Source organism: Peromyscus californicus, unplaced genomic scaffold, assembly GCF_007827085.1.
Source record: "Peromyscus californicus insignis strain IS unplaced genomic scaffold, ASM782708v3 Scaffold_2__1_contigs__length_46816999, whole genome shotgun sequence".
NCBI classification, from domain to species: domain Eukaryota; kingdom Metazoa; phylum Chordata; class Mammalia; order Rodentia; family Cricetidae; genus Peromyscus; species Peromyscus californicus.
This window is the reverse complement of record NW_026294540.1, coordinates 15,437,524-15,461,620: the sequence shown is the minus strand read 5'-3', so window position 1 is coordinate 15,461,620 and position 24,097 is coordinate 15,437,524. Positions and strand designations below refer to the sequence as shown.

Below are 24,097 nucleotides of genomic sequence, written 5' to 3'. Positions count from 1 at the left end.
TTGAGATTTCCTCCTCCTAAATGACTCAAGCTTGTGTCAAGTTGACATAAAACTAGCCAGCACACCCATCACGTCCAACCCCCAGCCCCCACTTGATTTATAATGAGGCCCTGGGGCTGGGGGTGCAGCACAGGGGTACAGCATTTGGCCAGCTTGGGCCAAGGCCCAGGGCTCCATCCCAAGTTCTGTGGAAAAAAAAAAAAAAAAGACAAGCCTGGGCCATCACGAATGGACACCCGGGCATGTGTTCATGCATGGTGCTCTGGGGAAGTGTCTCCGCTGCAGACAGCCCAGGAAAGCGTGAATGGCTAGTGCTGGGAGCCTCTGTGCTGTGCACGAAGTGCCACTTGTCACCATGTAAATTCTTAACTCCTGCCAGGCCCGAGCCAGGCCTCAGAGGGCCTCTGGAACACACACCACGTCCTGCTCCTGCTTCCCTGTTCCAGCAGTGGGTATGACCTCACAGTCCTAGGCTGGCTGACCCACAGTGGCCACACAGCTGGACCTTGGAGGCCCTGCGTGACGCGGCCACTCATGTCTGTCACTGGCCTGGTGTTAGTCCCAGCAACTGGGAGGGAGAGGCAGGTGGATCTCTTGAGTTCCAGGCTAACCAGGGCTACATAGTGAGACTTTGTCTTAAACAGCAGTTCCCTGGCCCGAGTCTCAAACTAACAAGGCATGCATGTCCGTTAATGACAAGGTAACTATGCTTCCCTGGGTCTTGACCGCCACAGACCTTAGAAGACCCAGAGCAGAGGCTGGGGACTCATGCTCAGGCAGGGCTGTGTTTGTTGCCCTTGAGGGTCTTGTCTTACCTTTGATCTATCTCCCTCAGAACCCTTCAGAACATGCTCTGGAGGATTGAGTTCCACACTTTGGGGGCCTTGGTGTCCCGTTGTAGACAAGAGTAATGAAGTGGGCGCCACAGTACTACTAACATGGAGGAATCCGGAGGCCCCGAGGCTGTGGTGGATGTCCCATCTGGCTGTAGGCTCTGCTAGGAAATGCTGTGTGACCTTGGGTTGCTTTCCCCCTCTGTAACTTGTTCTTATCCTTGGAACAGGTGTAATAACATCAGGGTTGTTGGGAAGAGCGAGAAGCTCAAAGATGTGACGTGGGGACACAGTCTTGTCCTAGGCAGGTTGTCAGCTGGCATCTGTCCTTACAGCTGTTGTTTAAAAAAAAAAAAAGTCCTAGCAGATATGAAGAGATACCTGCAGTGCCCTAGAGCCTTTCAGGGTGTCTATAGCTCTGTGTTCTGGGGGTGGGGGACATACATGGTTACCCTGACCATAACTGATAAATTGTCACTTACTACTGCAAGCTTGGGAGTCATAGGGGACGGTGACATTCTAATTCTGCTTTTCCTGGATCTTCCTGGGGTTGAAGTCTCCCCGATCATTCCTTCTGCTGTGCGATATAGACTCCCTGAAGTTTTCCCTCACTCTGATCTGAGGACCCCAGCAGAAGACTTGCAAGGGGTAGGAGCCTCAAGGTTAGCCTAAAGTCTGCTTCCAGCCAAACTCGGCCCCCCACTTGCTTTTGTAAATAAAGCTTTATGGGCATATAGCCATTCTCATTTGTTCACACAGTGGCAGAGCCAAGCCTGGTGCCTTAGAGCCCCGGGGTTATCCAGCATGAAGTCCTTTTCACCAGCCATTAGATAAGAACTTGCTGGGTTGGAAAGATGGCTCAGTGGTTAGGAGCACTGGATACTTTTCCAGAGGTCCTGGGTTCAATTCCCAGCAATCACATGGTGGCTCACAACCATCTGCAATGAGATCTGGTGCCCTCTTCTGGTCTGCGGACATACATGCAGACAGAACACTGTGTACATAATTAATAAACAAAGAAATAAGTAAAAGAACTTGCCGGTCAGTGTGAGTGTCTATAAACTTGGTAACCCACTGGAGCAGCCTGGGAATGTATTTTATTTTTGTTTGGATGGTTTTATATTGAGACACGATCTCACTGTGTAGCCCTGGTTACCCTTTTTAATATGCTGCAATCCCCCTGCCTCTCCTTCCCAGGTGTTGGGGTTACAGGTATATACCACCACTTCTGACTAAGCTGGGACTTTTACAATATTGATGCTTCCTCTAGCCAGAGACCATGGTGGTCTTGGTGAGGTTAGGGTCTGGCAGCCTTTGGGCATCAGGAACCACAGCTCACACCAGCCCATGTGGCCACTGCAAGCCCGAGATACCTAGACACAGCTGGCTGGTGCTACCAGCCAGCCTTGGAGGCTCTGTGATTTACCAATTTCAAGCAGCTGATCATAGGGACCCAGCACCCACTTCAAGTCTTCCAGAAGCCAGCAGGGACCAAGCACATGGCTTCATTCAGGCCAAGGCACCGTTTATACAGAAAAGAGGATCTCTGGCCAGGGCAGCCTGCCCTCTTCTCTCACCCCTATCCACAGGGGCTCAGCCCCGGCTGCAGGGACACCTCTTACGGTTCTTGCCACAGGCAGTAAGGTCTGGGTCCTAGGCTTGGTTCCAGGTCCCTCCCCCCCAGTCCCTGAAGACATTGGGCTGCAGCCCTTCCATGTGGGGGTGGCAGATGCAGCTGAGTGGCTTGGATTCTATGTCCCTGCATTAGACAGCCCAGGCCAGCTGTGCTGATACCTGTGAAGTGCAGGCCGGGCAGCAGGAATTCCTCCTGTACTGCCTTCCGTCTCCTTGAGTTCAGACCCTCCAGTTTCCATGGTTCACCTAAAGCACACACAAAGGGAAAACTGTTGAACTGACAGAAAAGCCATTCCGTGCCAGCTTCAGGGGGCTCTGTGTGCCAGTATGAGACTTCTCCCCTGGGCTGTATGAAGGGTTGGGGTCTGAAAGTAGGGCCCAGACTGGCGGACAGGCAGACATCTGGTGCCCAGCTGAGGAGCTAACATCGTGCATGGCTGCTTCTGGGCAGGATGGCTGCCCTGGCCCCTCCCCTTCCAGAACATGGGGTTCTTGGTGGTGGGGAGGGTGACTCTGGGGACCCAGAGTGGACAGAGTGTAACCTCAAGAGTCCATGGTGGCTGTACAAGGCAGGCTCTTGCTGTGCCCACCAGTGTGCCACGATGTCCCTGTCTGTCCCCTGTGTAGCCTAGTCCTCTGAAAGACAAGGCCTTAGAGCCACGGTAGAGCGCTGTGTTTTTTTCCGACCAGGAGGGAACAATGGAGGGCTGCCTTCCCTCCCTCTCCCTCACGCCTTGTGTTGGTATTCTGGCCTGCACCCCACCTATTGTCCCCCCCCCTCAGCGCCTTCTGCTGGTGCTGCTCCACTGGGCTGAGTGGACAAGGCAGGAATTGAACCCCGGTGTCAGGACATGGTGCTTTTCACACTTCCCTCCGACTCCTGCCTCTCCCCCGCCTGGCTGGTTCCCAGCTGCCCCGGCCTCTGCGTTCACCGTCCCCCCACTCCCCAGCTTCACCTGTCTCCCGTTTTCCCTCCTGCCTCTGCCCCCTGGACTGTAGCAGCAGCAGCAGCAACAACAGCAGCAGCAGCAGCAGCAACAGCAGATGGCCCGGAGCAGCCAGGAGGAGAAGGAGGAGAAGGAGAAGGAGAAGGAGGGCGACAAGGAGGAGGAGAAGCAGGATGTGGATAACGAGAAAGAGGAACTCAGCAAGTAAGGCCCTGCCGCTGCTCAGCTCACACCTGGGCCCTGGGGAGCCGAGCCTGGCGCCAGTTTGGAGCCCCACTCAGTTCTCCCAGGCCTTTCCTCCCGGAAGCCTCAGCCCCTGCTCCCTCCATCCCCCGCCCTCTCCGCAGCCCCCCAGAGACCTAGGAGACTGATTGCTCATTTGAGCCCTGCTCCTGGACTCATAAATCCAGACAGCCACTTTGGCGCTCAGCCTTGCCTCTCCCCCCAAGGCTCCTGAGGTCCACGAGGGAGAGGGGGTTGAAGAGCCTCGGGAGGACAGCGTGGATGCAAGCATCTGGCAGCCCCCACCATCATAGTCACCCCCCCATCAGCACCTGGCAGCTCTAAGCAAGTGGGAGAAGGCGGAGGGGCCGCAGGTGCCTGTGATGGGCCCGTGCACATCAGCGCCTCCCCTTCCCTGTCTCCACGGCTCCAGCCAGCATCTTTCAGGAAGATGAATGGAAGACAGAGGCGATAAATCTGTCCCAGTTGCTTCTGAGAAGCCGGGTCCCCAGGTCATGTGCCCCCCCCCCACACACACACAGCTGGGCTGGGCTGCTGTTCCCTAAGCATGCAGTCCTGGGTTACCCTGACAGATTGCTCTGTAGAGGCCCAGAATTACGTCTCCTGTGACTAGTAAAGGGGCCCGTAGAGAGTCTCGAAGGCCTCTAGCAAAACTCCCTGGTGGAGCCGGGCGGTGGTGGCGCACGCCTTTAATCCCAGCACTCGGGAGGCAGAGCCAGGCGGATCTCTGGGAGTTCGAGGCCAGCCTGGGCTACCGAGTGAGTTCCAGGAAAGGTGCAAAGCTACACAGAGAAACCCTGTCTCGAAAAACCAAAAAAAAAAAAAAAACCTCCCTGGTGGGTGTCAGTGAGCATCACTTGAGTACCCACTGGTGACAAATGGAGTCAGTTGACTACCCAACAACTGCCCTTCCCTCCCAGACCTGGAGGGGCTCCCACTGCCCTGCTGATACTAAGATGGCTGCCTGCCCATAGCACCCTCTTTTGGCCAGCACCACCTCTCTCCAGCTCTGATGGAGAGACCCGAAGGTCTCTTTCAGTTGCCCTGGGGTTTCCAGCCCCGGCTGATCCATCCTGGTCTCCTTTTCCATGACTGCAGGGAGAAGACAGATGATACTTCCGGGGAGGATAACGATGAGAAAGAGGCTGTGACCTCAAAAGGCCGTAAAACTGCCAACAGCCAAGGCCGCCGCAAAGGCCGCATCACCCGCTCCATGGCCAACGAGGCCAACCATGAGGAGGCCGCCACCCCTCAGCAGAATTCAGAGATAGGTGAGCAGGGGCTGGGGGCTGGGACCCCAGATTGGTTCCTGCTAGGATTCCTTGAAGTTGGACTGAACTGCATGTAGCTGAGGGCCTGGGTCGCTGTGGTTGAGTTCAGGACCAAGTGTTTGCCTACTGAGCTCACTGTGACCCGGGCCATTTTCTCTCTGCCTCAGCATCTGCACGTGGACAGAGAGAAACTGCATCCAAGAAGAATGTAAGAGATTCCAGGAGCCTAGAACCTGGACACGGGCAGAGCTTAGGACCCGGAAGAGGCTGTAACCTTAACTCCTCCCCTACCCAGGCCCTGTTTGTTGTCTTAAATCAGAAGATTGAGCCATGTGGCCATTTCCTTGGGGTGGTGAGAAGCTGGGTGAACTTACTTGCCAGCAGTATAGTTTCCCGGTGGTACCTGTACCTTCGTGGGTCTTGGTTTGGTTCCCCTTTCTGTCCTGGAGGGGCTTCATCCTGCCTCCTTGATAATACGAGGGCCAATAAACAGAGCTGAGCTGCAGTTCCAGGGGCAGCCACCAGGGGCAGTAGTGTATGCTCATCTTCTGCTGCAGGTCATCTTGGCTGCCTGGGGCTCTTCCCAGATAGTGATGTGAGGCCTGTTTTATTTCTCACAGACCCTACTAGGGGCTCCCTAGATCTGCATTAGGTTCTCACGCCACAGACCAAGAGAGGTGGTTTGGGCCTTTATATATTATATGGGTGCAGGGGCGGTATTCCTTACCTCAAGTCACTGATATAATCGGGATTCGAACTCAGCCTCGCTGGCCCCAGGTCCTGTATGGCTCTTGTGGGCATGTGTCAGCTGCCACTTGGTGGTGCACACACTTCATGTGTACGAGAGTCCTGTAGGGCCTTGCCTATGCTGGGACAATGCTGATGGGTAGAAAACACACCCTGGGCGTCTCTCAGTGTTCCAGAATCTTCTACCCTTGGCTTGTGAAGCCTCCCTTGGGGGTGCCCTTGGAAGGACGGGGGATTCTGTGAGGTCCGGGAGGTAGCCAGGGCTTGGCAGCAGGAATGGTGAGATTGTCATGAGGCAACCCCGTCCACTCCCTTCCTGCCTTGAGGTCCTTTCTGTCCTCTCTGTCCCTCGGTTTGTAGAGAGCACATTGTGCCTGCCAATTCCCAACACTCCCGTCAGCAGGGGCTCGTAGCTGGACCCCAGGCAGGCCACCTGGGGAGCGGTTGAAGAGTAGTGTGTAGTTCAGACAAGGCCACCTCTGCCCTGACGTGTGCCTGGCTGTGTCCCTTCTGAGTGAGGGGCCTCATTGTCCTTTGACAAGCTGGGGAGACGGTAACAGTCACCAGCACAACTGGAGTCCCCAGCCATGGCGACGTCACTCACGGGACTTGGGGCAGATGCTGAGAAGCCATTTTGATGGTCATGGTTGGAATAGCACTGTGGCCATCTAGACTCTAGATTCTAGAGGGTAGCACCCAAGGAATTGTGAGATGCCCTGCTGTGCACAGTGGGGGCCCCTGTCTACCTGCAGTACGGCCCTCTAGCATGAGCATTAGATACTGTGGTAAGGGGTAGCTGGAATTGGGCCTCTGCTGGCTCAGAACAGACTGCTGGGAAAGCACTCTGGGGGGCTCCCACCAATCGCCTTGTCTCCCTTTCAGCTTCCATGGAGATGAACGAGAGTTCTCGCTGGACTGAGGAGGAGATGGAGACAGCGAAGAAAGGTAAGGTGCCGTGATGGCGTGCAGCGTGCCCAAGTTTGTCCCAGGCACAGAGTGCCTGTCTTTCAAGGCTGCCGATGTATCTGGCCTGCAACAGATGCATCAGATCTTCAGAGCCCTAGTTGGACCTGCCAGAGAGTGATCTGTTCTGTGAGTGGTGGGCAGGGTGTGTCTGAAATTAGGGATAGCTCAGGAGCCCGCAGGCTGAGTTCACGAGTGGCCAGCCACACTGGGCCCTGGGAGTCACAGTTCTCTGGCCATCAGGGCAGGGCCACGGTGTCGGTGGCACTATAGGACTTCCTGTCGTCACACGAGTGTGCGCGTGGCTCTTACACGGGGTCCCAAGGGTGCCGTGCTGGGTGCACGTTTGGGCTCTGCAAACATTTGGAATTTGTGCCTGGGTTTTCTTGGTGTGTTCCACAGTGTGTGGGGCTGTGGCCCTGGGCACAGCCATGGGAGTTGTCTACATCAAATTCAGGGGGTCACCAGCTATTGGTGTTGAGCAGCTCGTGAACTTGTGGCATGCGCCGTGACAGGCTGGGCTAGGCCATCGTGCCCTCCAAGATTGACACCTCGCAGTACCACCCTGCTGGCTAAACAGGACCCCTGTCTCCAACACCTCTGAGCCCTGACAATAGAGTCTGACCTTTGAGAGGATGCCCCTGAGGCCCTGGTAGCCCTGCCCTGGTAACATTATCAGAACCACCTTGAAGCCACATTCAGCATGGCTGAGGTCTTCACTTTCCTGCTTGGTGACCTATCTCTGATCCTCAGTTTACCTATCCCTAAGATAGTAGTGCCATCCAGGACGGCTGCAAGGAATGAAAGCCGGGCATTAAGGGTCTTAAGATGGGTGGGTCTTACTGACAGTCCCAGAGCTGGCAGCTGTGAGCATCTGTCCCTACTTGGCCTGTACATTCTCTGAGAGACACAAAGACACGTGCCCACTTGAGGGTGGTACTGCATTGGCTCCTGCCCTCTTTTACCCTGATTCTTCTCCGAGAAGTCGCTCCTGTCCCGTGTCGTCCCCCCCCCCCCCCGTCCCTGCCCCCTATCATGGACAAGGAGCTGTGGCTGAAGGTCTACCTTAGATCCAGAGGTGATACACTGAGGATCAGGAGCCAGCCCAGGCCGCTTTGTCCCTCGTCCTCTGCCCAGGCCCTACCCTGCCCCTGCCATGCCCTATGGCTGAGGCTGCTGTGTTCAGTCTGTGGGTGGGTGGTGAGAACCAGTGGCTTTTATTTGGAGCTCCAACCCAGCCACGACTACTGCCACCTGTGGCCCCGGTCCTCAGACCTGGCTCCTCACTCTCATGGGGTCTGCCGAGGGTCTAATGGGCCCAGCAGGAGTGTCCCACACCACCTGAGAGCAGCCACCAACTTGGGGGATGCTCTCAGTGTTCCTGATTCTCTACTTGGACATGTGTCTTTTCTGATCTGCACTCTCCCTCACCCAAGGTGGGCCTGGCCTAGGGGCAGGGCCATCGCTCAGAAAGAACTGTGTGTGTGGGGGTGTCTGTTCTCAGGGCTCTGTGGCAGTGTCTTTAGCGGCTGGGTGTAGTGTGCAGTCACCCCAGAGGGGCCACGTTGCCAGTTCTTTGTGTTTTTGCATCTACGTTGTGGTTTGTGGTGTGAATTCTAAAGAGACTTTATGTAATGGTCTGATTCCCTTGGTTTAATCTCCGCGAAGTGTGTATCACAGAATCACAGACTTGACCACTGAGAAGCAGTCTATTAACCTGGGCAGTGGTGGCACATGCCTGTCATCCCAGCACTTGGGAGGCAGAGGCAGGAGGATCATGAGTTCAGTGTCAGCCTCAGTCACGTAGCAAGTGGGAAAGCCAGACCCCGTCTCAAACAGACAACAAAACAAAACACACCTACACATACCCACAATGGTGTGCTACAACTTCCCACACCCTAGATGGAAATCCCGTACCCATTATCCGGTCCCTCCTGCCCATCAGCCCAAGGGCGAGGCAGCGCTAATGGACTTCCGGTCTGTGGCTGGAAGTCATCTCGCCCTGACACTTACAGGAATGATTCCTGCCGCCGCCGCCGCCGCCGCCGCGTAGTCCTGATGCTGGGCTGCACTCACTGAGCGCTGTTTTCGGGGTTTCTCACGTACCTGTGAAGGCTTCAGAGCAACATGAACCACATGGGGTGTGGCCCCCTCCACACGCACACGCGCGCGCGCACGCGCGCACACACACACACACACACACACACACACACACACACGCACACACTGCCTGTGGGCTCACCTGGGGACAAAGTGGTGGGTTGTCCCCACCTTGGGCTTTGCACGCTGCTGCGGGCATGGGACCCCTTTGCTTTTATCCACATGTGGGTCTCGGCATAATGATGGTGCGATTGCTCAGGGGAAGTGCCCACCTTCCCCCGGATCTTGAAGCTTTTGCAGCCCCTCAAGTATTCTCAGGCTGTCACCAGCCTCCTAGCTGTTGCCTGACACCAGGAGGCTGCTGGCTCTCTCTTTCGGAAGGGCAGAGCGGGAGGTGGGAGGAGGGTGGGATGACTCACAAGCTGGGATGGAGCGCCCTGATGCCACTGTCTCAAGGTTAGGACCTGCAGAGAGGGCCGGGAGCTCGTCCCCAGTGATCCTGGGGCCCATGTGCACCGGCCCTGCTCAGTGACATTTGAAATAGCGCCGTGAGCGCCGGCGCGGGCTGCTGCTCTGAATTACAGCAATCTGGACAATTATGCCTGCTCGCAGTGGCTGCTGATGGCTGTTCCGGAGGCGGGGGCGGGGAGGCAGGTGCGCGCAGCCCGTGGTAGCTCCTTTTCCACCGCCTGTGGGGGTGAGAGGCTAAGAATGTTCCAGAGCACCCTGCTGAGAGAGTGCTGACAACTTGAGAGGAAAATGACCCCAGCCACGCCGTGTCCCAGGCAGATGGTACTCACCCATCCTTGGCCCAGTGTGGGGTAGGAGCCTACAGTGAACCAGGCCCTCAGGAAACCCAGGCAGGTAAGCAGCCAGGTGTCCCGAGAGCCGCGGGAGCATCCTCCGTAGCCCAGCTGTGAAGGACAGCTGCGGAAGAGCCCAGCCCTGAGAGAAACCTAGCTGGACTTCCTGTCCGTGGGATCCCAGACCACTCACTTTCTTCATATAACCAGTCACACTGACTTCACCACAGTGGGAAATGTTTCTCTCCCTCACTCAGGGGGCTAGAAGTGTAAAGTTGAAGTGGGGGCAGGGCCTTGTTCCTTCCAAGGCCTCCAGGGAAGGTTCTGTACCCACTTTGGGTGGTGGCCACCCAGGGCTGGCCGGCCTCCATCCTCTCATGACCTCCCCCCCCCCCCCCGTGTGTCCGGATTTCCTTTCCCCTCCCTTTTCCTTTTTTTTTTTTTTTTTTTTTTTAAGATAGGGTCTCTTTGTAGCTTGGGCAGGCCTTGAACTTGCAGAGGTCCCCACCTCTGCGATGAAAGTGCATCACCACACCTAGACACAGATTTCCTTCTTGTCGGCCCACTCTATCAGAATGGCCATCCTGCCCCTGGGTTCGCGCTCTCGCCTCCACAGGCCCTTTTCCGTGTGTGTAACTTCTGGGTAGACGTAAAACTTGTGTTGGGAACATTGTCCAGCCCAGCCACATCCATATGGCTTTACTGATCAATAAATAGTCAATAGTTGACCTTCTGATGCCTTAGGGATATTGGCCCCTTCCCCGCCCCTTACCTCTGCAGCTCCTTGGTCTGGTGGCCTCCACATTTCTGCTTCGGTTTATCTGCTCTTTATCTAAAAAGAGGGAGGCAGGTCTGCCTGCCAGGTGTCTCATCAGGGTAGAAGGAGCCAGATGTGTGCAGCCCTTGAGTATACAGTGGGCACTCAGATGGCAGACTGCAAGTCAACACACAGGCTGGATTGGAGTCCCAACTCTGCCTCCCATGGAATCTGGCCCGAGTGGGTACCTGTAGCATGGGGCTGATCCTTGCCTGTGTCCTGGGGGATGTTATGCAGGGGCATGGCCTGCCAAGCAGTTGTTTAGCCACAAGTGGAAGGCAAGCTTACTATGGAGGAAGAAGACACTTCATCTCCATCCTGCTCTGAGGCAGCTGCTCTGATTCAGCTAAGGAAATAGGCCCAGAGATGTTGAATATGCTACCCAGGATCTCAGAGCTGAGAAGCCGGGGAGCTGGGATTGGAACCCAGTTGCAGAGCCGGACTGAGTGGGGAGGGGATTAAATCGATTGGTCCCCGTGGCTAATGTTTTTCCAAGTAATGAAGGAAGGAAGGGCAGGCAGTGGAGCGGAGAGTCCTGTGTCAGGAACAGTGCACTCAAGTGAGACATATTAGAAGCGCAGACAATGAGGACGTGACAGGAGGAGTGGAGAGGCCACAGTGGCTTTGGTGACAGAGGTGGAGTTTGGGAGTTTGGCTATTCTTTGAAGAGGGTGAATGGAGCTGGAATCTGGCACCCTGATAGCCCAGGGTCTCTGTGGTGTGTGTGTGTGTGTGTCAGGCTGAGAGAGCAGGGCTGCCCTCCTGGGCTCACACTGGGTGGAGCCTGAGCCTGAGCAGGAAGCTGCCTCCTAAGGAATTGAGCATACTCAGAGACCTGGTCCCCTGTCTGCTTTAGGGCAAGGGCCACAGTGGGTGGGAGGGGCCTGTGGGGCTGGGCCAATGACCTCAAGTTCCCCAAGGAGACATCAGTCTGGCTTAGAGTTCTGACCCTAGGTAGAGCCAGTAGGTTGGAGGGTAGGGTTGCCTCTATTCTGCTTAGATCAAGGGTACCACACGCTGTTTCCAGGGCAGGCAGTGGAGGTGAGTGTCCCATGCCAGCTCTGCTCAGCAGACACACCCTCCCATGTGAGTCCTGCCTGCCAGTGGATGTGGTCTGGTCTCATCTTTTTCATGGTTGAGTACCTAGACCTGGTGGGGAGGTTTTCAGCCACTGTTCTGTCGGAGTTCATACTGTCCCCACTGCCAGGCCAGGCTGACCTTTCCAAGAATGCACTGTGTGTCTCCTAGAGGGCCCTGTGCACAGCAGTGAGGCAGCCTGGCCAAGTGGGTAGTGTGCCCAGCCAGTGGCTGGTGCGCTGAGTTCAGAGGCCATGAGTTCAGGGCTAGGCTCAGCCCAAGTGAGCAGATGATGAGGGGGCGTGGAGATCCCCATAGGCAGGATGGAGATGGCCCTGGAAGAGCATGTCTGGAGGTTCTTGGCCTCTTTTGTGCTGTGATGATTCTCAGGGAGAAGGCAGGGCTTCTGTATGGACACAGGTATGGCCAGACATGGGGCTGGCTCTGGACTCTCATGGACTCTAGTGTCCTGAATCAGGAGATGTTGTCAGCTGCAGCCTTCCCTCACTCTGAGCCAGCAACCGACTCCTTGCTGAGGAAGGACAGCTAGAGAATGACCTTTATGACCCCATGTTCCCACATACAACTTGTTTCCTGCTTTGCCCAAGAGAGAGTGGCATGACTGAGGAGTGTGTCTTAGTGAGATGTCCCTCCCCAGGTGTGTAGCCCGCCAAGGCTCTGGGGACCACCAGGGCATCTGTGGCTCTGTAGAGTGGGCAGATGGCCCTTGTGACTGTCTCACAAGTGTGTGGCATGGTATGGAGTACCTCCGTTGTACTGGTGATTGGCGAGTAGAAGCACCCGCCGAGGTCTAAAGTGTGAGGTGGGTCTTAGGCTGACTGGAGGACGAGAAGGTGGCAGGGCAGGTTCAAGGATGGGGTCATCCCAGCTTCCCCCCACGGGGCTCCCTATGTCCACAAGGCACATTAGCGGTCTCTGGGCTGCTGCTGGTGGTGTCAGTGATCACATATCCCTTGAGTCCGGTGCAGGCTCAACATTTCTTAAGGAAGGAGAATGTGGCTGGAGGATCCAGGACAGGGAGGGTGTTTCTCTCACTTCTTGCGCCAGGAAATTTTTTTCTTTTTTTTGCAAGTGAGTCGAAGAAGGCGGCTGTGAGGGTGGAGGTTGAGGTGGGGTGTCCCCTCAAGCTTCTTTCTGGGAGGAGCTGGGAGACCCAGACTGTGAGAGAGCCAATCCTCCCGTGTGTTGTCCCACGTCAGAGTACTAGAATGTCCCCAGGACACAGATGGAGGGGAGGCTCTGCAGGAGGCTTACACAGACCCCTGTGGAGGGGATCTGGACTGGAACAGTCACAGTCCCTGGCCACTGGAGTACTTCAAGGGCTCCAGGTAGCACATGAGAAAGGGTCACCATGGCCACCATTTCCTCCTCCCTCTTGTGGCTAGTGGGCTCCTTCAGTCCTCTGCCAGCCTCAGGCCCTGACTCAGGCCCCCTGCCTCACTTCCTGTCTTGGCCAATTTCACTTCCTAAGTAGCTGCCTGTAACTCCTTCCTTAGAAATTAGAAGTGGGGTGGGAGAACCCGAGACCACAAGGCGGGCTGGAGCAGCAGTTGCACTGAGCACGTGGGGCCAGCGCTCCCAATATTGGGGACGCCTCAGCCAACTCAGGAGTCCCCAAGACTGACCCTACAGCCCCTCTTCCAGGATAGACACTCCTGGGACCTTCATGGCTCCCAGCCTCAGCCCCTCTTCCAGGATGGACACTCCTGGGACCTTCATGGCTCCCAGCCTCAGACACTCAGGTGTCTAGAGCTTCCTTTTCTTACAGCCCGAGCACCCATAGGTTTGGAAGGGCAGCAGTCATGGATGGGTGCAGCAGAGGAGCTAGGTTCAGGGAGTTGACGCTGTGGAGATGAACTACCCCTCCGAGGGCCAGAGGCAGAGCCCAGAATGCATCTCGGACATATGCAAATGTCCTGGGGCCTTCTCATGGTTGGGAGCAGTAGAGCTGTCTGTTTTCTGGGGCTCCTCAGCCTTGAGGAGCCTTTGGGTTCCCTTCCAGGAACACACTGACATTTCCACAGGGGGTGTGCTCACATAGGCCCCCTTTGGCGTTCCCCTGTGGAGCACAGTGGGATTCTATGGGAAAGACCTGCGTTCTCAGCCGTCTGGGGATCTCTCCGCCAGCTGGCATGGGATGTGGCTGAGCACACAGGGCCAGGGATACAGGAAAGCTCCGAGCTGTCTGTCCCTGTCCTCTGGGCTTCTAGAGTAGGATAGAAGGGCAAGGGCTAGGGGGAAGAGCTGGTTGTGGAAGTCAGCCTGACTGGATGCTGCTGTAGAAGTCGGCTCGGTTGTCTTGGCCTTCAGGGAGCTGTTGGGACCTTCTAGCAGGTGCTCTCAGAGAAGAGGCAGCCAGAGTCTCCAGACCCTAGGCTAGACCTCTGGAAGCCCTAGATCCTTCCCCCACCCCAAATGATTGGTGGCATCAGAGTACTCCCAAGTAGATCCCAAGTTCCCCAACCCCCATCCCCATCGAAAGCTAGCCAGTTCTGGCCACCCACAGCCCTCTAGGAGGCTGGTCCAGGCTCTGGGGGCCTGTGAGGGAGGCGGGGGTGCGACCGCAGGTGGAACCGGCTGGCTGGCGGGGAGGGCTGGCTGGCGGGCGGGCGGAAGAGGCTGCTTGCTCCCTGCCTGCCGGGGGTGGGAGCTCTGTTTTTCTGGATCCCTCAGTCTGTTCTTACCGCTGCTGACGCTGCCACGGATGGGGAGAGAGGGAGGGAGCCTGTGCCAGTTGGCCCGCCCAGCCGAACCTGGGCCTGTGCCCGGCCCCCGCCCGCCCCCGCCCGCTGCGTCTGGAGGTCACATTCAGTCCTGACGCGGCTCGCTGGGTCAGGCAGCGAGAAGAGCGGAGCGGAGCCCTGGGTCCCATAGCCCGGCCGCTTAGGGACCCAGCTGCCCGGTGGGTCCCGTCCTGCTCAGGGCTTTGGATTTCACGTGGCTGGGTGGGTCTGGGGGCTCCCCGTCAGCACCCTCCCCAAGTGTCCTCCCCGGGAACACTGGTGCCTGGAAGAACTGCGGACGCCGGGTGCACACTGGTGACGCCTGGCACAGAGAAACCCAGCACACAGAACTGACAACTTCCCGCTGTCGTTGCCCGCGTCCCCCTCCCGAGGAGCGGGAAGGGCACCACTCTACTCCCTGAGGCAGCTGGTGGCAGCGGCTGGAGGAGTCCTGGACCCCGTGGGGCTGGCGGCGAGCAGCTCCCGCCCCCAGCTCTCACCCTCCTTGCTGCTGAGGATGTGATCAGAGCTGGAGCCAGGGCACACCAGCAAGAAGCCCTGAGGAGCCTCTCGGCCACAGCCTCCTGATCACTGCTCCACTCCCTGGAGCATCCTTCCAGCCGGATGTTTCCGGAAAACTTGGCCGAGGGGGAGACGCAGATGAGAGGATGTGAGTGAGACCCCCTGGCTGGGGATCAGGCTGGAGGGTGGGCTGGCTGGTGGCAGTGACTTTGATGGGGTTACAGGAAATTGCGGCTGGAAGTGTGGTGGGGGGACTTGGAATTTTGGACCCGTGGCCGCAGCTCACCTTTCCCTGGTGGCCCTTCTGGCCTTTCTAGGTGCAGCCAAGATCCCCTGGAGGGAGGCTGCACTCATCTGGGCTCCAGGCTCGGCTGGGGCATTCTCGAAGGGGCTCCCCAGGGTAGCAGAGCTGTCTCCACATCATGGGATGTGAAGTGCTCCTGTGCACGGCACCCCAGTGTGAGGAAGCTCGTGTCTTCCCAGGGCTGTGTGGCACACTCGGGGAAGGGCTCCCTAACAGCTCTGCCCAGTGCTCCTTGGTGGCCCCACGTGCTCAGGAACAGCTGAGTGCCACTCCCCACCCCCCACCCCCGTGGGTTCTCGCTTCTATAAGCTGAGTTAGTTAAGGGACCCAGCCGCCCAACTCCTTGTTGACTTAACTGAATTTGGAAATGTCTGCTCCCCAGGGTCGGGCCACCCCCAGCTCAGCAGCCACCCCACCCCCAACAGTTCCAAATGGAGACCTGCCCTGGGGTTCCGGGCCTGCGATCCCTCGGAGGCCTGACGTGTTTGCTGGGCCCTCTTGGCCCGCGCTCGGGAAATATAAATAAACGCAGCCCCAGCCGCCAGGTTCTGGAAGTGGCAGCTGCTGCTGGCGCGGGTGGAGGGAAAGGTCAGGGGCTGAGTTACACTTGATCCTGCGCCCTGGCCCTCCCTGCCTCCTGTCCTTGAGGATCCCTGAGAAGCAGCTATGGAGCCACGTGGCTCTTGTGGTCACTGCAGGCCAGCAGGTGGCCTGGCTGTCCAGTGCCTCCCCCATACCACGGCTCCCCCGGGGGGGGGCTGCTACAGTGGGAAGCTGAGGCTTCAGACCCATTTCCGAGCTGGCTGAGGTGGGTGGGAAACTCACAGTCCCAGTCTTGGCCAGGGTGTGGGGGCGGGGCAAGACAGACTCCATTCAATGCTATGCAGACCTAGGGGGGCACTTGCTAGTGTGTTGGGGATTTTGCTGGTTCCTTTGTTTGTAGTAAGCCACCAACTGGGGTTTGAATGAGGGGGGTGGGTGAGGATGGTTAGCGCTTGCCTTCCCCCACCCTCCTGCACCCCCCCCCCCTCCAGCAGTTATAGTTACAGCCCCGTGTTCGGCTTTGACTTGACTTGTATGGAAGAAAATGTCTTGAAGCTCGGTGATGGGAAATCTGAGCATTATCCCAAAGTGGCTTTGAGGCTCTGGCTCTGGCACAGTTAGTTGTTCAGCCTCTTAACCTCCATCCCCAGGGCCAGGTTCTGTCACTGCCATGGGAAAGTGGCCAGCTTTGCCTTCAGGGAAGCTGGGGCCCACTGAAGGTGGGTGAGGTGTGACCAGAGGGTCCACAGCCTGCTAGCCCAGGGTTTGTGGCCTCAGAGCTGAACAGAGTATGCCATTCCGTATGGAGCTCGGAGCAGTGAGGTCCGTGGCCTTGGTGGGCTTGGAGGGCCTGGAGATCAGGAGTTTCTTCCACCATGTGGTCTCAAGCTGTGACTTGGGAAAGATCCATCCTTGGCTGCTGAGCCCAGCCAGGCCAGGTGGGCCCCGAGTCTGGTGTGGCCCTTTAGGTGTGAGGGCCCCAGCTCCTCACCCTTCTCCCTTCCTCAGCTCGGCCCTGCTCCAACCTCAGTTCTTCCACTGCTTTTTTCCCTTCACCTACGGTGAGACCGGAAAACAGGCTTGCTCTCCCGAGGCCTCTCTGCAGCTGTGTGGTGTCAGGGCTGGGTCACCACAGCTCCCGCCCAACTGGGGAGGGAGAGATGAGGGGAAAGCTGTGTGTTCTGGCCCCTAGAATCTGAAACGAGGCCTCACTTGGGGCCATGCCTGTCACCGTCATTTTCCTGATCCCTGTCTGGGCTCCTGGGTCTTGGCCTGGCATCAGCCCTCACCTGCCCTCCACCCACAGGCCTCCTGGAACATGGGAGGAACTGGTCAGCCATCGCCCGCATGGTGGGCTCCAAGACCGTGTCCCAGTGTAAGAACTTCTACTTCAACTACAAGAAGAGGCAGAACCTGGATGAGATCCTTCAGCAGCACAAGCTAAAGATGGTGAGTCGGGCCGGGGACTGGGGACTGCCAGGCCGCCCACAGCCAGGCCTCGCTCATGTGGCCCCTGGCCGCCTGGTGCCCGCATGGGGAGGTGCGGGTGGGCTGGGCCCTGACTCAGCCAGGAATCCGCCGCCGTCACCCTCAGCGCCATGGATTAGAGACCCAGAGGCAAAAGAGCCCTAAGTGAGCAGCCTGGCTTCCGCCTGACTACCCCTTTGGGCATTGGAGCTGCTGTGAAAGGGAAAGCGGGTCCCAAAAGTCAGAGGCCAGAGGAGGACTTGGGGGCCAGACACATCCCAAACGAGGTGTCTGTCTCCATGTAGGGTCTCCTTTGCAGCCATGGCCAGGAGGGCCTCGGGGAGCCTCCCCACTGCCTTCTCCCCATCCGTCTATCCTCTCTCTCATTTTGGACACACTTGTGATCATCATCATCTCAGGGCTGGAAAAACTGAGGCCTGGCGAGACTCTTTAGCCACCTAAGTAGAAGCGTGCACTCACGGCCGAGTAACTGCCCCCCTCTGCCTTCAGCCTCTTGTTATAGTCAGGCTCGGGAGGGGGCCCGGCATCCACTCCTCCGTGGGTCTAAAGTCTGTGGATTTCCGTGCACCTGAAGACGCATTACTCTTCCCTGCAGCCTGCCGAGGCCCGGAGCAGGTCACACAGCAATGCATGGCATCACATTGCTACGACACAGTAGGGCAGGCCAGAGATAGCATCATTCCACCAGAACTGGTCTCTGTCCCCGTGCAGAATCCAGGGGCAGCCTCCTCAGCCCCCTGGGGCTGCAGCTGTCACCCTCATGGCCCAGTCACTGTCCAGTTCAGGTTTCTGTGAGTGTATGACTGCCCAACTCTTCGTGTTTCCAGGGGACTACTCCCTCTGCTCCCAAGGATCCCCAGTGGGACAGGGACCTGGGTACCCTGTGGGTTAGAGAGAGGGGCTAGATCTGAGCTTGTGAGGTGGGCAGCCACGTGACCTGAGCAATGGTCTCTCCCTCCTGAGCTCTTCTCTTCATCTAGACGGTGAGGGACTAACTGTAGGTGGTCCCGTGAGTCAGAAATGAGATGCCTGTGGAGGGGAAGCCCTCCGTGGGCCTTCCTACCTGCTTGCTGTTTGTTATCACTTACGTCACAGCCCACTTACCAACCCTGTCCTCCGGGTGTGTGAGGCCCTTACGGCCACTATGCAGCAGTTACCACCAAGGGCTGTGTGTTGATGGACACTACCCAGGAGACCTGTGTGTGTAAATCTGGGCTCTGCCACTTGTAGGAAGTGTCTTGTCTTCTCTGTGCCTCAGTTTCCCTGACTGTGAAATGGGAAGGATAACAACCGACTCTGAGGTCTCTGGGGGAGGGCGTCTTCCTCACAAGTGCCAGTGTAGTACTTGGAAGGGGCCATGAGGCAACTTGCTTACCAGCCCCCCACCAGCTAAAGCCATGGGGGTGCTGTTGGCAGAGGCTCAGGGTACAGGTGTCTTCTGAGTGTGCCGTGTCTGTCCCAGGTAAGAGATGGACACACACACGCATGCACTGAGTCACTCACTCCAAAGTACAGAGGGCTCTGGGCCGGTGGGTTTGTTCCCCGGCTCTGCCGTCCTGTGGCTGCTGCTCAGGGCACACAGCTTGGCCCCCAGGCCTCAGTTTCCACCTGTGTAGTAAAACAGGGATGGGGGAGACACCCACTTCAAGAATGTGTGAGGAGCCAGTGCCTTCCCCTGTGGAAAGTCGAGCATCTGGCCCAGGTCAGAGTAGGGACAGAGTCCGAGTCTAGTGGGCAGAGGTGTGGTTGGAGTTTCCGGAGGAGCTGGCTGCTTCCATGGTGGGGTGTGGGAATCATGGCGAGCTACTGCGCTGAGAAGTGTGACGTGACGGAGCCAGGCTGCTGGAAGGGGGTCCTTGTCCCTGGCTTTGTCGTTTAGGTAAGCCGCCCTGGTGGCAGCCTGTAGAAGGGGAGTGCTGATTCCCTCCCCAGCTGACCTCAAGAGTAGGCTGGTCCCAAGGACCGCTATCAGAGCAGTAAACAGAGGCAGATACCCCAGGACAGGGCAGGCACCCCATTGTGGGAGTATGTGAGCCGGCCGTTGTAGAAGCCCCTGTCCTGGGCTGTCTGCTTCCCAGCCCCTCAACATCAGGCTGCCCCTAGAAAGAGGGTGGGTCAGGCCAGGCATGGTAGTAGCACATGTCTATAATCCCAGCACTCAGGAGGTTTGATGCAGGAGGATCAGGAGTTCAGGGCCAGCCTGGGCTTACAGGTCCCTGTCTCAAAGAAGAAAACTCACAAGAACAAGAGGGTCACTTCTGCCTATGAGTCCTGAATGGCTAAGACCCTTAGGTGCTGGCTCAGCCCCCTCTGAGTACAGGAAGGCATGCTACCCTCGGCCACCCAGGGAGTGGGGGGATGGGGAGGGCCGGGAGGTCAGTGGGTGTCCGATCCTGCTCACCCCGGGCCTGGCCTGCACATGGCTGCTGGAGGCTCATCAGGAACCGGGAGCTCGGGCGGGGCCCCGTGTCGCGGGTTATGTAACATTTGGCAGCCCTGTCCTCTCTGAGGTCTCCCTCCCCCTCCATGTGGCCGAAGGCTGCCCTTCTGTCTGTGTCCTGGCCCTCGGGGCTCGGCCTCCAGGTTGCTCAGTGTGTCATCTGGGCCTCGGCCCTGCTGGCCTCGCTTCCTTCTGCTGTCTTCTCGCCGTGGCTGCTGGGAGATGCTCCGGGCAGGGATGTGCTTGAACTCCGGCAGGCAGGCAGTCCTCCTTGACGCCGAGCTTTGCCTCTCTGAATCGGTGGTGTCGTCGTCTCTGAGGCTCATTTGTGTGATGACATGGCTGTGGAGTGCCTGGCTCTTCTCCAGATGTAGGAGGGAAGCAGGCAGAGTAGGCAGAGGTCCCAGTTGATGAGGAGTAAGTCTGGTCAAGTACTTCCAGAATGTGGCCTAAAGGGGCCGAGGTAGGGATACAGAGAGAGTGAGGGTTGGAGGGCATTGGCTGATTCCCCCAGGGCCCCTGGGAAGATGACGTTGGAGCAAAGAGCTGAGGAAGTGAGTGTTCACTATCTGGGGGAAGGGTGTTCAGGCAGGGAACTGCCTGTGCAAAGTCCCTGGGGCTGGCGTGGGAGCTAGAGAAGCAGACTTGGATCATGCGGAGTGGCAAGACTAGAGATCGAAGGGTGGATTCAGGTGTTAGGGAATGGCTGGAGTGTTGGAAGCAGGGGTGACCTGCCCTGATTGGCAGGGTGGCTGTGCGTTCACGTGACCTGACGCCTTGCAGATTGCTGGTACGCAGTAGGTGTTTAGTAAATGCCAGGTGTAATTTGTGTTCGTATCTCCCAAATACCACTTTCACAGGCCTACCAGCTCTTTGTGCTGGGGTTTCCCATAGGCTCTAGAATCACAGGGTGTGCTGTATTGCTCGCCCATGGCTCTGCCAGGCTGATGGGCTCCTGTTTCCTGTGAGTATCCCTGCAACCTGCTGCCTAGTTCCTGTTGCTAAAGATAGACAAAGGAAGGGGATCCCCAGCCACATGCCACAACATCCTCGCACCCGCAGACTGGAGCCTGGGCCTCTTGGGAGGTGCCAAGACCAGGCCCTGTGTGGGTGTGGGTGGCAGGGCAAGTGTCCCATGAGGTCTGTGTATAGTCAGGACAAGCCTGTGGCCTAGCGTTGGTGATAGAGATGGTGACGGACGGATGGACGGACACGTATTTCCCCTTTCGTTCTCGTGTTCTGGGAGCCGTGTCTCTGGGACTTAGGATGGCACACTTGTACCTCAGGGCCTTGTGCTCCACACGGTCTGTTCTGGGGCCTGTGTGGCTGTGGAGACAGCAGGCCATCACCCCAGAGCATGGGCGTGCTGTATTTCCAGGACAGAGTGTCACTAGCCAGACGCAACAGAACTATCATCTCTCACCAGCTCCTGGCCTGTCCTTTGTTGGCCTGTGGTCCCCTCTTCTGTCTTCAGCCTTCTCCCCGAGAAGATTCTCGGTTGTATTGTGTCCCCCCCCCCCACCACCACCACCACCACACTCCTTCCCACCTAGCCTGTTCCTCAATGGCTGCACCTGGGGAAGCCCCACCTGGACTCCCTTTGGATGATGCCAAACCAGGGGTGTCAGAACCAGAGGTGCCACCGGGCACCTCAGACCGCACTTGTACCAGGCTAGATCCAGAATGCCCCGGACCGGGGCATCCTGGTCAGTTTGAGACCCGTTTGTACGCCGACTCGGCTGTGCATCCCAAACCTAGGGAAGCTCTGGCTGTTCTGGACTTCCGCCCAGCTCGGTGTGGGGACACAGAAGTCCAGCCTGGAGAAGAGTGTGAATGCCCCCGTGCTGGGAGGGTGGAAAGCTGGACCCCGAGTGTGCAGGAGTAGGGGTGGCTTGAGGGAAGGCAGAACTGCAGCATGGCTCATCCACACCCCAGGGGCTTTGCACACAGGCCTCTCTCAGCCAGAGCCTTGCCTGGATGCTCCCTCTGTACTCAGACCTGGACTCCAAGTGTCCATCACCTTCCTATATCAACCTGATCACCCAGCCCGCTGACTTGGCCCTGTGCTCTCTCTGTCCCTGTTTAATCCCCCCCCAAGGGTCCCTAGTCAGCCCCCTGAGTCCTTTAGAGTGTATGTGGCTGGCTTGAAGGACAGTGGCGCTCGCTGTTGGGCTTGCCGAGTCTGTGTTCACAGCCGTGGCGTCCCGAGTGTCACTGTGACACTATGGCCTTCCCATGCTGGCCTGGGCCAGCCTGTGCCCAGTGTCGCACTGGGACACATGGCACTGTGAAGCCTCTGTGGTAAAAATAGCCCTGGCCTCTGTGGCCACTCGGATGGGCGAGTGGGAAGGTTGCCTGTACAGCCGTGCAGGCAGGCTCACTGCCCTTGGAGCTGTGGCTGCGCCTCAGGCCCGAGGCATCTCCAGCCTTGACCACGACTGTCCTGTCCCAGGAGAAGGAGAGGAATGCGCGGAGGAAGAAGAAGAAGACCCCGGCCGCAGCAAGCGAGGAGACGGCCTTCCCACCTGCCGCCGAGGACGAGGAGATGGAAGCCTCTGGCGCAAGTGCCAATGAGGAAGAGCTGGCTGAGGAGGCGGAAGGTGAAGTCACTGTCCTCAGAAGGGAGGGAGGGGTCACACACGCACACCCCGTTCTGTGTCTCCGTCCTCCTAGGCATCCTCTGGTTCCCTGAGCCAGGCCTAGGGATGACCACAGAGGAGCCCTGACGAGGCTGTGGTTAGGTGAGAGGCTTTCGGCTTTCACTGTAGGGCCTGGAGTGACCTCAGGAGGCCAGGCTACGAGTCCTCTCAGCATCCCGGGCTGGGCCCTCGGCTGTTGTGGCAAAGACCTGACCCCTTTGTTGAGTGCCTTCCCAGCCAGCTCCATGAGCAAGGCAGAGGTAGCGTGGAGGGAAAGCTGGGGACCAGAGCTGCCCGCAAGAGTCGGGAGTGATTGTGAGCCCCAGATACTGGGTCAGGGGGAGGGTCACACCCTGCTTAGGAACCGGGGACAAGCAGGGCCAGGCTGTCCTGAGGCCTCTCACCACCTGGGGATTCCTGGGACAGCAGTGTGGAAGACTGAGTCCTAGGGAAGCACTCCCCTGGGGACCATGACGTGACTTAGGCCCATTGGTCTAGCAAGCATTTGTGTGAGGCCCTGCACTTAGAGGCCAGGGTCGACTTGACCTAGGACTTCCTTGTGTGGTAACGGTCATGGCAGCCCCATAGCCTCATCTCTGTCACCATAGCCTGAGGAGTCAGTGACAGCATGTTTACAGGGGAGACTGAGGCGTGGAGAAGTCAGTCACTCCAGGTCTCTAAGGCCTGGTCACAGCCCCGTGCCTTGTGGCCTGCAGGGGAAGGGGCGTGTGTTCTTCCTGTCCCTTGGTGTGTGGGTCTGTAAAGTGCCTACTGTGTGCCAGGCTGTGGACATGCCTGGTGCACACCCTGGGGACCGGCTGGAGCGTCTCTGACCCAGTGCAGAGCTGAGCCTCTAGCTGTTCCTTCCCAGCCCAAGCCCGGTTCTTAGGGTGGGGCCAGCCCCAGATGTCACAGCTCCTGCGTGACTCTGAGGGCTGCTGGTGTGGACATGCCTGACCGTGAGTAGGAGGCACCAACAGCCGAGAGGGGGCTTGTCTCTTGTTCACAGGACTTCAGTGGCTTCAACCTCTGTGTCCTGTCGTTGGGCTACGAGGAGGAAGCCCGGAGGTCAAACCCACTCTGCGGCCCAGGCAGCTTGATTATCTCTCTGTGTCCCGGCTTCCTCACCTGTCAGCATGCTAATGAGAACCCTGATCTGGAGGTCTCTAGGGTCACATGCCCTGTGCCCACGACCAGCTCCCTGCTGGTGTTAGTGATACCGTTTCTGGGAGAGGTGTCCTGCTCTGGGCTCCAAGGGAGCTCAGAAACAGAAAAGGCTGGTGACTGACTGATGGGCCTGTTGGTTGAGGGACAGGAACTCCCATTGGTTTGTGTCCCTGGCACTTGGCCAGGGCTCTGTTGACCCTGGACATACCTTGCCTGTGCGGGCTGCTGCAGGTCACCATAGCTGTGGGTGGCCAGGCCCTGCTGTGTGGGTCCCCTGCCATCTGCCAGCCACACCCCTTCCCTTTCCACAGGATTATTGCCACCTCAATTCTAACTCTTCTCTACCTTCCTTCCAGCCTTGCAAGCCTCTGGGAATGAGGTTTCCAGAGTGGGGGAGTGCAGTGGCCCAGGTAAGAATGTGGCTGTGGCTGAGGGGGTCGGGGGAGCAGCAGGGTATCCAAGATCACACATCTGTCCCCCGTGCCTCACTGCGTGCTACTTCCTCTGGGTTTTCCTGTCCAGTGTCCATTCCCATGCTGTTCTCCCTCGGCTATGGTCAGCATGCCCTGCTTGTCTTTCCTCTCCCGGGTTTCCTTCAGGCCCTTTTCCCTCTTCCGTGTCCCCAGCCCTGTTTCCAGGTGTCTGTTTTGCAGAAAACAGAGGGACATGAGATCCGAAAAGCTATTGAGGCTGGGTCTTTGGTGCTTCAGTACACACACACACAACACACACACACACACAGCCTTTAATCTATGTGGGAAATCCATGGTGTGTACACACACACACACACACACACACACACACACACACACAC

The 24,097-nt window shown here is 57.8% G+C and overlaps 1 protein-coding gene across 1 annotated transcript in view; it reads left to right on the top strand.

The window, feature by feature from the left end:
* The window catches only part of Ncor2 (nuclear receptor corepressor 2), a 164,958-nt gene that overhangs the window by 106,602 nt on the left and 34,259 nt on the right, over positions 1–24,097 (top strand). The window contains 6 exon segments of the mRNA XM_052755477.1: positions 3,468–3,619; positions 4,757–4,929; positions 6,559–6,621; positions 16,856–16,998; positions 21,930–22,077; positions 23,640–23,693. Coding sequence (XP_052611437.1) covers positions 3,468–3,619; positions 4,757–4,929; positions 6,559–6,621; positions 16,856–16,998; positions 21,930–22,077; positions 23,640–23,693 — 733 coding nt within the window.